A 13,462-nucleotide genomic window follows, 5' to 3' on the forward strand; every position below is an offset into this window, starting at 1 on the left:
ATATTGTCAGGTTATATATATTATATATATATATATAGTGGTATGGTAGCGTTGGTAATGCAGTTTTAGTGATTTGTCGTAAATATAGTATTGTTTTAGTTTCTACATTATTTTATGTTACTGTTACATGTTTTACTAACATTGTTTCCTATTCGGTTATAAGTTTTTTCATGCTTTAAAACTGCACTTTTTGTACAATATTCGATAAATCACTAGGTCTATTCTGTTCGTAAAATCAATGTAAAAGCCAGGCTGGGCTTAAAACCAAATAAAATAAAATAGTGGGGAATTTGTTGTGCGGGTGAAGGAAATAGGCAAGGGAAAGAGATGGGGAAACCAAAGGTAGGGAAGTACCGACCTGTATATTTAGAGATGGTCACCAAGAACAGCAAAAGCCATTCGTTTTTAATCTTAATGATTTTTTACTAGAGCGACAGTGAGAGTATCTTCCACTCTGAAAGTTATTTTATTGGAATTACATAATTTATAATTACTTCAAGTCAATGAAGAAACAATATTGCAAAACAAGAGCAGCCAAAAAAACCCTCGTCTCTTAGAACTTTTAATTGACTTAATATACTTTACAGAAGTTGAAGTTTATGGAATCCATAAGTTCTCAAAGCTTTAAGCCCCTTGAATTCAAATAATTGAATTGTATTTTAGTTATTTTAATTATGACAACTTAATACAATCAATGTCTTTGAAATTTTTGGATATTGTCGAGATAAAGCCTGACATTTGCCTGCCTTTATAAAAACTTCTCGAAAGAGAAATTAGATTAAGATCTGACGTTTTTCCTTTGAGGATCAAAAAATAGATTGGTTGCTGTAAGGCTTCCTAAAAATTTGACTCAAGTCGGAGTAGGAAGTAAAAAACATATTTTCACAACAAATATCTTTAAATTAGTAAAAAAATCTAAAAAAATTACATGCAAATTCCAATTAAAGACAAAGTTTAAATTTAATTGATTATTGAAGACAGTATTAGCGATTCCTAAACTAAACTTTGAAACAGAAAAAGATACCTTCACATCTAAGACTCGAACCCAAGACCTTTGCCTTGCCGGGACACAACTCTACCAACTGAGCTAAAGGGACCCTTTCTCCTCCTATCATATTTAACTGTTTCAGTAAAAAGTAAGTTTTCATAAATACTACTAACATTGTCTCACCGCACATTTTTACTGGCAGCTATTATTGTATATATTCGCAGAACTCAACTCGAACTAAATGCAATCTAGACAGTGTATTAGATAAATATATCTTATTTTTATAGTGATTTGTTTTTGGGGTATTATGCCGTGTTGCGCTACCTCCTTCTTTAGCCAACGTTTCGGACAGCATTGCAGTGTATATATATATCATAATTTCTCATTTTATAAAAAAAATTACATTTTCTGCCCTGATGATGGACACTGCAATGCTGTACGAAACGTTGGCTAAAGAAGGAGGTAGCGCAACACGGCATAATACCCCAAAAACAAATCACTACAATACTTTTGGCCGTGAAAATCTAAAATCATACCTATCTTATTTTTATTTTTATGTGCGACATCTATCGACTTTATCTGCAGGTCTCGGATCAGTATTTTATTTTTTTGGAAAAACTTAACGAGTCGAACCTCAAATTGTAATATTTAATTATTGAAGACAATACTAGCAATTCCTAAACGAATATTTGAAACAGAAAAATCAGAAAAATATACGGTCACATCTAGGATTCGAACCCAGGACCCTTGCCTCTTAATTTTTATTTTAATATGCGACATCTATTGACTCTTTTTGCAAGTCTAGGATGAATATTTAATTTTTTCGAATAACTTACAATTTGAAGTTTTACTCATTAAGTTATTCCAAAAAATAAAGTTTAAAGTGTTTGATGCTTTAGTTCCTTTTTTATACTAACAATGTTGAGTAGATTTCATTGGAAACACTTTTCACAAAAGCCTATATTATCTGTTTGAGCTTTTGTGGCATAACTTAATTCCGTGAAGCTCATTTTAGTTCAAAGCACTATTTGAAATTCAAGCACCGAAGCGAACCATTTTAATCATTCGTATTATGGCGCTGACATCGGCATTGTATGCTTTTCTTCAGCATACACTTTAGCACCACTTTGGGATCCCATTACCGCTGATTCAAATCCACTGGAATTCCTCTCTCTCTTGTCGATCTAATCTTAAATGGTTATGACTTATAACAATGGACTGCTTTCTTTGAACTAAGAACTCTGGGAGAATGTTAACCATTTCGCTCAAACTCTTTCGAGAAAATCAAGACAATAGATACACATGTGACTCTTAGTATTAAGAATGAGAGAATGGTGAGACAATAGATATAATTCTACAGTTTTAGATTAATGGCATTGATACCTGTCCGCATGGGTTAATTAATTCAGACGGATTGTATTATTATTGCGCAGACTACGCCATGGCTTCCATCGCTGCCATGCATGCCTGGATGTAATCCCCCCTGATGACATTACAAGAGACGAAAGATGTTTAATATCCTCCATAAACGAATATTGAATATTTAAAAAAAAATGTTTTCACTCTTCCTCTGTTTTTTTAGGTTTATGAAACTAACTAACTAACCATCATGCCGTTTCCTCACAGGGGTAGGCAGAGAGGACGGATCGCCAAACAACTTGGTATCGGCACACACTCCTTGCCTCATTCTCATCCATACATCGTTTCATACGTACTCTTCTATTATTCTGACTCTTGACTTGGCCCGACTCAAGTATCTGATTCACTCGATCGTGCCATGTCTTCCTCGGGCTTTCCCGACTTCTGCTCCCATTCACATTTGCGTCATATATTTTTCATATATCTTGATAAAAATACTGTAAATTCTTCTACTTCAGTTAAAAACGGGATTGCAGACTCTAAACAATTTAATTGATAGGTTTCCTGATAAACTTTTAGTAAAATTCTAATATTTTTTCACGATTTTGGAAAACGTTTTTATAAAAATTGTAACATTTTCGCATTTTGTCATAGTATATTATAAAGCAGGTGCATGAACACGTGTTCCGATATTATTACGAATTTACTAAAATTTTATAAGAAAACGGTCTGCAATCCCGTTTTTAACCTTACTAGCAATCATTTTAAGAGGTTCTCAATAAATTGTCAATGCTCATTTTCTCCGTGTACTACGAATTACGGTATTAATTGTATTGCATTATCGCTGCATACCTTTAGTAATAAATAACGATTATTAATGTCCCCTTATATGTTCTAGCTAATTCCCCCATCATTGCACAAGCAACTTGGAAGTTAAAAAAATTCACATATTGTTTGGGAATGTTTGTCTCTTTGTTTAAAAACTAGAATGTTGTGAACCGGGATGTTTTAAAAAAAATCTTTTTTAAAACATCATTTTAATTTTAATCACGTATATTCTCTATGAATTCTACATCTCTAATCCGAAAGTATCTGATTATTTACTGTGCAATGATGGAGGTCTCAGCTTGCAGAGGATAAAACTCACAGTCAAGGGTATGAACCAGACGCTTTGAACCACTCGTCTACATACCATTAGTTTTTCACAATTTAGCTAAAGGCCAGAATTTGAATAATTCATTAAATTTCGAAGGTTTTTTTCAAGTTCCGTGAAAGTTCTTTTCTACTTCTGTTATTGTGAGTCAGTTATGTCACAGCACTAAAATAATAACAGAACTTGAATATAACTTTCACAGAACTTGTAAATGACCTTTGAAATTTGATGAATAATTGTTTAAATTCTGTGAAACAAATGGCCCTTACCATTACGTTTTTTCTGGGTTATGCAGAGAGGATAAACAGCATTCTTACATTCTTCAAATTGTAGTTTTATTTTAAATTTTTATCAGTTTTAAATTACAAAATTATTAAATTTACAGCTCCGTTTTTGATTTATATCAGGCTTAAACACAAACATTATCAACCTTTTCATATCTGTCTTTGATTTATATTAGTTTTACTTATCAACATTAGAAAGAAAATACAGTTTATCTTTGATTTATATCAGTTTTACACATCAAAATTTTTAAATTTTCAGCTCTATCTTTAATTGATATCAGATTTACATCCCTTTTATCTTTGATTTATATCACTTTAACATATAGAGATTATTGATTTTTTAGCTCTGTCTTTGATTTATATCAGATTTTCATCTCGTCTATCTTTGATTTATATCACTTTAACATATCAAAATTATTTATTTTTTAGCTCTGCCTTTGATTTATATCAGATTTCCATCTCTTCTATCTTTGATTTATATCACTTTTACATATCTTAATTATTTTATTTTTATCTCTCTATTTGATTTATGTTAGTTTTAAATATCAAAATTATTTAAACACTTCTCAATAAAATATTTGTACACCGTAAAATATATATATATCCATCGTAAATTTTTTATGAAGATAGGTAAATTTCCTTTAGAACAAAATAATGTGCTGTTCTGTTTATTTCCCCATTTTACTGTGCTACTTATAGTATTGGACACAAATTGCCTTTGTGAACAGAGAAACCAAAAATACACAAAGAAAATATTCCATGGCAAAGGAAGGAAAAAATTTTCATGGGGCTTTTTGCATATTTATGTGAGCTAGTCGGATGATTCTGTGCTACCTATTTTCCTACAATATTCTCTAGCAGCAATATTTCTCCAAATGTAACGCTTGTACGAAAGAACGAAACTTCGATATATATTTGGACAAAGTCAATCAGCCCGCAATTAACAAAGTTTATGCACTATGATATTAAATTTGGTAAGGCTGAGTATTGAATCTCTTGGGTAGCACTGACATTTATTTCGTATATTAACTGGTATAAAGTCATCCGTTATGAGAGAAATGCTCATTTATTAATTTTGACGCACTGGTGTGCTTTAACATGATACACATTTTACATGATTTATTGCATAATACAGTGCCAACAGAAGTTTTTTTTTTTTAAATATATTAATCAAGTATGTCCGTACATGCACACAGTCATTAATATGTGTGTTGTGTTTAAAAAGTGACATAAAGTCGTAAACATGATGAAATAAAAAAAAAATTAATAGGTTACGTAGGTAAGGTTTGAATGCTAGTTCTTCATCGCTTTTAATGACTTTTATCACTTTTTAAACGTGTGTTGAGTTATCGTGAAACCGTGGATAACGTAGGATTTACAAAATCTAAAATAGTAGCCCTGCAACGCTGTCAAATGATGTCTAGTTACCTGATTGTACAGGACATCATGAACACTGTCTAGTGTTGCGAGGAAGTCCTGAAGATCTCCTCCCAGACACCTCAAGGCCCTCTCTAGTCTTCCTGAGCAGCAACGGGCCACCAGCTCTGATCCTAGCATCTCCAGGAACTGGGGAGCGTCCAAAGCTATAAAAAAGAAGACTGTCAATAAAACAGCTGCAGAGAAGCATGTGTAGATGTTCTGCAGTAATGAAGAAGAGGACGTTCTGGAAAGGAAAAGATATTATAGGTGGAAAAGTTAATTTTGGGGTCAGTGTGTCCAGGAGTGACATATGTATGAATTCCTCCAACTGCGGTGCAAGGCTTTAGGTGGAGAGAGTCCGGCTGAAGAGGTTAAAGGGTGGCAGATGCATCCGCCAACAACATCGCGCCATGAGCCTGGGCACCCCTGCCAAATGAAACACAAAGCAAACCACTTATGGTAACCTATGGCGTTGGTTACACAATGAATGGTTCCGGGAGCGGCGGTACCCATACAGCCTCCAAAAATGAAAAAGGGGCAAAAAGCAAATCACGCTCTTTTTGGATGAATAATTTAGTGATCTTTGTTTATTAGCCCTCAAATTAGTACGAAAAACGCAATACAACGATGATTATATATAATTAACCTTGCTGATGAACGGTTTTTGTTTTATAAATGTTTGCTATCATAGAGAAATAATCTATCCAATCCCCTCATTAGAGTTTGGAGTTAACTATACAGCATAAAAACATATTATTTTTATATAGTGATGCATGGATGCCGGGATGCCAGGATGCAGGGATTCAGGTATGCAGGGATGCAGGGATGCAGGTATGCAGGGATTTAGGAATGTAGGGATATAGGGATGTAGGAATGTAGGGATGTAGGGACGCAGGGATGTATGGATGTAGGGATGAAGGGTTGTAGGGATTTAGGGATGTAGGTTTTTTTTTTTATATTTACTCCACACAGGAGGCCCTGAAGAAAATAATTTCCCTCAGGGCCTATGTCATCTTTGGGGATGCTGTGTGGAGGGTCTTTTTGTGGAGAGGAAGGAGTGAACATGGGTCTTGAAGAGTCCCATGTTGTAGGAGGGAGGAAACACAGAGGCCGGCAGTTCGTTCCACAGCCGAGCTGTTGAACTTAAGTACGAATCGTAGAAGCGACCCGTTCTCATGTGACAAGTGTCAACTGTGTACAAATGTTGGGCGCGCGTTAGGCGTGTATCCCGACTACGCACCGGTGCCGAAGGGATCAATGACGCTAGTTCCTCAGAGCATCTTCCATTGTAATACCGATAGAACAAGGACAGCATACCTACCTGACGCCTGTGCTCTAAAGATTGCAGTCCGTTTGTTAAGATTGGGGAATCTATCAAACGGACCGCCCGTTTCTGCACAGAGTCAAGGGTTTTTTTCAGGTATTTTGGGGCTCCAGACCAGAGATGGCTGCCAAATTCGACAGTAGGGCGCACTTGCGATTTGTACAGGGTGAGCAGTTGTGTACTATTAAAGTATCTGCGGGCCCTGTACAGTAGGGTGGAGTGACATTGCAAAAATCAAATCTCGGTATTGTAATAGCTGCCAAAAGATGCTTCATGTCATTCATATTCTCGTAAAAATACTTAAAAAAATCTAAACTTATGTCTTCATTCAACAACCTAGCGATTTCGTAAAGTAAAAAACGTAAATTTAGCCTTTTTTTCCCAAAATCTGAGTACAGTCTCAAAAATATAAAATAATATCCATTACTTTCAATTGCATTTACCTTATTGAACATTACGGGCGGCTTGCACCAACTATCGCAAATTTTATCTTAAATTTTATTTAACTAAACGCATTTAAGACCCTAAATACATTTAACTTAAATGCGTTTAGTTTCGTCCTGCACCACGCAGTTCGGTGGCGATTTTAGTTAAACGTCATTAACGCGTCGGTAAAACAGTTACCGCGTGTTTACCGGCATTAACGCGTAAATAAAACAGCTACGATGTTTCATTTTACTTGAAGTGTCAACATATTTTGTGATTGTGTGTGTGGTTTAATAGTGTTTTCATTTATTTTATGAAGAAAAAGTTAAAGCAAATAGACATAATGATGAAATAAGACAAAAAGAGCTTCTGTTGTTGGAATTAAAAATAAAACAATTATCCGAGTAATTTTGTTTTTATTTATTTGTTTTAAATATTATATTGTTTTAAAGTATTATAAGAATGCTGTAGGTATGATTAGAAGTTTCCAACCTTGCAAAGTACTCCTCGATAAGGAGTGTTAGCTCCAGGTGACGAGCACCTCGCTGATGTTTTTATTGGTGTTGAATTTTAACTGAGGTTCAATTTCTTGCACTAATAATGATGTCATTTCTTTACTGAGACGAAATCTTCTTTGAAACTTCTTGGCACTGAGTGTTTCAAATAAATTTGTTCTTGTGTTTACTTATCTGACTATATTATAATTTATTTATAATTTCTATAATATAATTTCTTCATGATCGTCAGAATACAAATCCCAAATGTTCATTGTGAATACAAATTAAAATGAGATTTTAACCACAATCAGAAATCGAAGAGATAACCTAAAAAATGTTGACAGTACTGTTTAGAGTAGGGCTAAACACGTTTAACTCGGTTAAACGGCCGCTTTTGCGTATTTAACTTTGACAGTTCTTTAAACGCATTTAACGACTTAAATTTTGTGGTGCAAGACGCCAAGTCCACTTAAATCAAATAATGTGTTTAAAATTATATTTAAATCATATTTAACTTATGGTGCAAGCCGCCCTACATGTTTTATAAAAAAAAACACTGCATAAATTGCTCTTAAACTAATGAGTTTGTGAGCGCTGTGGAGGTGGGGGGGATAATTTCGCTCCTATTGTTTCGTCGCGGAAACTAGATGCGACTGGCATCTAGTTTCGTTTCGGCTACCGCTGACCGTAGACGTGTTAGAATCCTTGTCCGATTAAATTTTAACATATATAATTGTTGTGAAAATGAATGCAAATTACACGAGAAGCAAAATTTTATGTCCAATATTCGGGGCACCAACTGAAATGAACTCTCAAGTGTTACCTACTGTCTCAGAAGTGATTAAACATTATTTGTTCTTACGATATGAGCGTAATCTTAACCCTCCAAAAAAACCGTCAGTATTCGAAATAAAAAGTGTTATATCTGCAATTGTTGAAGGAATTTGGAAGCGCGCTTCTATTCCCATTGTTTCACACAATCGAGTGATGAAACTGATCCAAGATCATTATAACGAATACTTAAAACTTAAAAATTGGCCAAAAAAAGTGTGCATTATTATGTTAAGTTAAATTCTTATAAAATCAAAATGAATAAACTTTTCGATATTGCTTCATGCAAATGTAACAATCTGAATATGTGTTCCTGCGAAAAGACGCGCAAGGTACCCACCAAAGAACAAGCATTCCTTGAAGACCAAAGATCCTCGAGAAAAATGATGCTGGGAGCAATAGACACCGACACAACAAAAAAATTACATCGGAAAATGAGGATGCAAGCTCGTTTATCTGAACTTGCTTCGAAGGTCAGCTCATCTACAGCATCAGCGACAAAACCACGTCAACCCTTTTTTGATGAAAACCAATCATTTTCTTCACATTCTTCGCAACCTCCAGAAAATTCCCGTATGATGTTAAAACTCCCCACTTTGGCCAGAATCTGCGATCAGTATGGTTTGTCAGACAGGTCGGCATCAGCTGTTGCAAGTGCTACATTACAAGATTTTGGCATAGTAACCGAAGACGACTCTAAAATGGTGATTGATAGGAGCAAACTCAGACGAGCTAGACAAACGTGTCGCACTTCTTTAATAAAAACATGGCAGATGTCGTCGGAGTCAACAAAAATTCGAGGTCTATATTTCGATGGAAGGAAGGATAACACACTGTCTCAGGAAAAAATAGGGGATAGATACCATCGGAGAACGATTTCAGAAGAACATTATTCCATTTTATCTGAGCCGGGGTCTCAATATGTTGGACATGTTACACCATCATCAGGAACTGGCAAAAACATCGCAAAGAGCATGTTACACCATTTAAAAGTGAACGGTTTTAATTTGAATGATTTATCAGCGATTGGATGTGATGAGACTGCTGTCAATACAGGCAAAAGAAATGGAACTATTAGATTCATGGAATTGGAATGAGGTCATCCGTTACAATGGTTTATCTGTCAGCTGCATGCAAACGAACTTCCCCTTTCCCACTTGTTTCAACACTTAGATGGTGCTACAACAGGACCTAAAGGGTTTTCAGGACCTATTGGAAAACTTCTTTCAAGCAGCTCTGAAAACACCGTTATAAATTATTCACCAATACACTTTGAGATGCACAAACTCAACGCAGGGGAATTGAAAAATTTGAGCACGGACCAAAAATACTTGTACGAAATATGTTTTGCAGTTACAACAGGTCACTGCCCACCAAATTTAGCAAACCGTCATCCAGGTAGTATTTGTCACTCACGCTGGTTGACGACAGCAAACTCAATACTTCGATTATATATAGGAACAACTAACCCTTCAGTGAACCTAAAAATTCTTGCTGAATATGTTGTTAAAGCATATGCTCCGACATGGTTTGAGATAAAGAGGCACCCGTCGTGTTAAGATGGGGCATTACATGACTATAATAAAACTCACCCGATATTTGAGCACCGATCTACGAGATATAATTAATCCAGTAATTCAAAGAAACGCCTATTTTTGCCACCCGGAAAATCTGCTACTATCCATGATAATGGATGACAACCTTATTGTAAGAGAATTGGGTTTGAGACGAATATTAAAGGCGCGAGATAGATGTCCGAGTCCATCTGTTGTTAGAGACTTTATTATTCCAACAATAAACTTTTCAGCAAGTAAATATTACGATATTATCAACTGGCAGGAATGCGAAGTTACACCGCCACCGATACTATCCGAAATCAGTGATGATGGCCTAGTCAAAATGATAAATAATTTTGGTGAAGAAAAGGACAGTATTGAATTTCCCAGATTTCCCTGCCACACTCAAGCAGTCGAGAGGTGCATCAAATTAGTTACTCAGGCATCGTTGTCTACAGTTGGGCCTGAAGCAAGAGATGGATTCATTCGGGCGACAATAAAATCTAGGCATATAATGCCCGAATTTCACACCAAATCTCATTTCAAAACACGATAAATATTATAAAACTTCGATAATGTTTAAAAAAATTCTCTTTGTTAAAGTATTTTATTTAATAAAAAAACATGTTTCTCAAAAACACAAAAAACAATAAAAATCAATAATAATCTTCTTCAAAAAACCAAAAATAGACCCCGCCTTGAAACTATGGTAATTTTATTTTTATTTTCAGATGTGTTATGCACCTTATTAGCTATAAAACCCCTAATAAAATTGTATTTTTGCTATGAATATCGCTTGTTTATAATGCTTGGCAGAGTTTTCAGCGACTTTTTTCATACAATTTTTTTCTAAATATAAATGTGCTGGTTGTTGAATAAAGGAATGTTTCGATCGAGTTGATTTTTTTAGACGAAAGAGGTGTTATATAAAGGCAACTTTTTTTTGCTATTACAGTACTAGCATCTTTAAAAAAAAAGTCCCATACAACGTCACTCCACCCTACTGTACAGTACGCCCAGCTTCTGAGAGGCCAACTTTACTCTGGCTTTGATGGAGCCCCCGTACCTGAGCTGGTCACTTATAGTTACACCAAGCATATCAATGGAAGGCCTGTTCGGAAGATTGCTTCCGTTGAAGGAGACTAGATTATCATTTGGATCCCTTTTAGACGTAATCAGACAGGATTGGGTCTTTGAAACATTAAATTCGACGAGATTATTTTTACCCCAGGAGGAAATGTAAGAAATCCCAAATGATATTTAGGGATGTAGGGATTTAGAGATGAAGTTATTTAGGAATGTAGGGATGTGGAGATATAGGGATGTAGGCATGTAGGGATGTAGGGACGTAGAGATGTAGTGATGTAGGGATGAAGGGTTGTAGGGATTTAGGGATGTAGGTATTCAGGGACGTAGGGATTTAAGAATGAAGGTATTTAGGAATGTAGGGATGTGGGGATATGGGGATGTAGGCATGTAGGGATGTAGGGACGTAGAGATGTAGTGATGAAGCGATGAAGGGTTGTAGGGACTTAGGGATGTAGGTATTTAGGGATGTAAGGATTTAGAGATGAAGGTATTTAGGAATGTAGGGATGTAGGCACGTAGAGATGAAGTTATGTAGGGATGAAGGGTTGTAGGGATTTAGGGATGTAGGTATTTAGGGATTTAGGGATTTAGGGATGTAGGGATGTAGGGATGAAGGAATGTAGGGATTTAGGGATGTAGGCAAGTAGGGATGAAGGGATGTAGGGATGAAGGAATGTAGGGATTTAGGGATGTAGGCATGTAGGGATGAAGGGATGTAGGGATGAAGGGTTGTAGAGATTTAGGGATGTAGGTATTTAGGGATGTAGGGATTTAGGGATTAAGGTATTTAGGAATGTAGGGATGTGGGGATATAGGGATGTAGGCATGTAGGGATGAAGGGTTGTAGGGATTTAGGGATGTAGGTATTTAGGGATGTAGGGATTTAGGGATTAAGGTATTTAGGAATGTAGGGATGTGGGGATATAGGGATGTAGGCATGTAGGGATGAAGGGTTGTAGGGATTTAGGGATGTAGGTATTTAGGGATTTAGGGATTTAGGGATGTAGGTATTTAGAGATTTAGGGATGTAGGGATGAAAGGATGTAGGGATTTAGGGATTTAGGGATATGGGGATGTAGAGATGTAGGGAAGCTCTTTTGTTATGGAGGGTGAAGTTTACAGATTGAAGATTTTCATAATTTGCATAATAATAGTTCGCAAATTATACAATTTCAATTTAATTAATGTTTTATGTTACAAATAATAAGTTAATAATTAATTAAACATGTATATAATATTTTATATGGGTATTTTGTGTGCCCGGAACATTTGTATTACTACGTGAAAGGTTAAAATAAAAATGCAAATAATATTAAAATATTTTAAATTCTAGATCTCTTTGTCAGTAGTCGAGGAGCTTACCGCTCAGACATATAGATCATCATTTAATATTTCGAGAGATAAGCTATTATAAAAGATTCCTTATATCTGCTCGAATGAACGAAAACTCCGATTTCTTTAAATTATTCTTCGTGGAAATATCAAAGGTCGCCTTTGAATAAAGGTATTGTTTGAAAAAGTTTAACGCGAGAAAAATACTGCTCAAAGAAGATTTATTAACCTCAAAATATTTGTTCCGGTCTGACGAATTCTAAGTCTTTAGTTGGTCTAGATAAGGACTTAAAAGGTCGGCAAATATTTTAAAGGGAGATGAAAGACAATGGGTTCTTAGAAACAAGATTTTTTTGTACGATATCAGCATTTTTTGTTTGAAATTTGCATTGAAAGTATCGAAATACATTCAAGACATTTAAAACTTACATATATACACACTGCACACTGCAGAGTCTATCAAGGTAGTATTTTCACTGGAATGAAAATTTATCCAGCCCCGCTATAGGGGTTAAGGATGGACGTTCACTGGCCATCAAAATTGAATGAAATTGGGAATTTTAAATGTTTTCAACTTGATACGAGTACAATTTTATTTTATTCAAAAGCCCCTTTCACACGTTTTCAGAAATTTGATTTTTTTATTTTTATTTTTTTTTTTTTTTTTTGTATAAAGATTACATACAATATTATTTATACCCGCTAAGCTACTGCAAGTAGCTTGTCAGCAGGAGATTAGTTGCACCTATAATAATAGTATAGTACATAAAATTAAAATAATCATCAACGCTTTAGCGTAGTAATACATACATTTCTACAAAAAAACCAAAAAAAAATAAATAAAAAATTGTGTAATACCTTAAATTTGAAAATACAGAAACAGTGTTGTGGGGAAAAAAAACAGTCTTAATACATGAGGTTACTCCTTAGTAGCCATGATTTTAATATTAAAGAGAATTTATTAATGGAGCAATTTTCTTTTAATTCATATGGCAATTTGTTAAAAATTAAAGGTATTGTGTATTCAAGAGTTCTTTGACCATATTTGTTTTGAAACACAGGTACTTTCATTCCTTTATTTTGTATGAAACGTGTATTGTGTACATGATCCACCATTGTTTTATACGGACTGTCAGATATATGCTGTAATACAATTTTTTGCCACATAAGGGCACGAATCGGTAATACATTTATTGATTTATAC

General features: G+C 34.9%; 1 protein-coding gene across 1 annotated transcript in view; it reads right to left on the reverse strand.

Annotated features, from left to right (window-relative positions):
* Positions 1–13,462, reverse strand: part of LOC149413539 (head-specific guanylate cyclase-like) — a 150,626-nt gene that overhangs the window by 108,659 nt on the left and 28,505 nt on the right. Inside the window, exon 3 of the mRNA XM_089644418.1 lies at positions 5,213–5,367. Coding sequence (XP_089500544.1) covers positions 5,213–5,367 — 155 coding nt within the window. The remainder of the gene's footprint in view (positions 1–5,212; positions 5,368–13,462) is intronic.

This window comes from Hesperophylax consimilis, chromosome 21 (genome assembly GCF_061612785.1).
Source record: "Hesperophylax consimilis isolate HC1 chromosome 21, BYU_Hcon_1.0, whole genome shotgun sequence".
In the NCBI taxonomy this organism is placed as follows: Eukaryota; Metazoa; Arthropoda; class Insecta; order Trichoptera; family Limnephilidae; genus Hesperophylax; species Hesperophylax consimilis.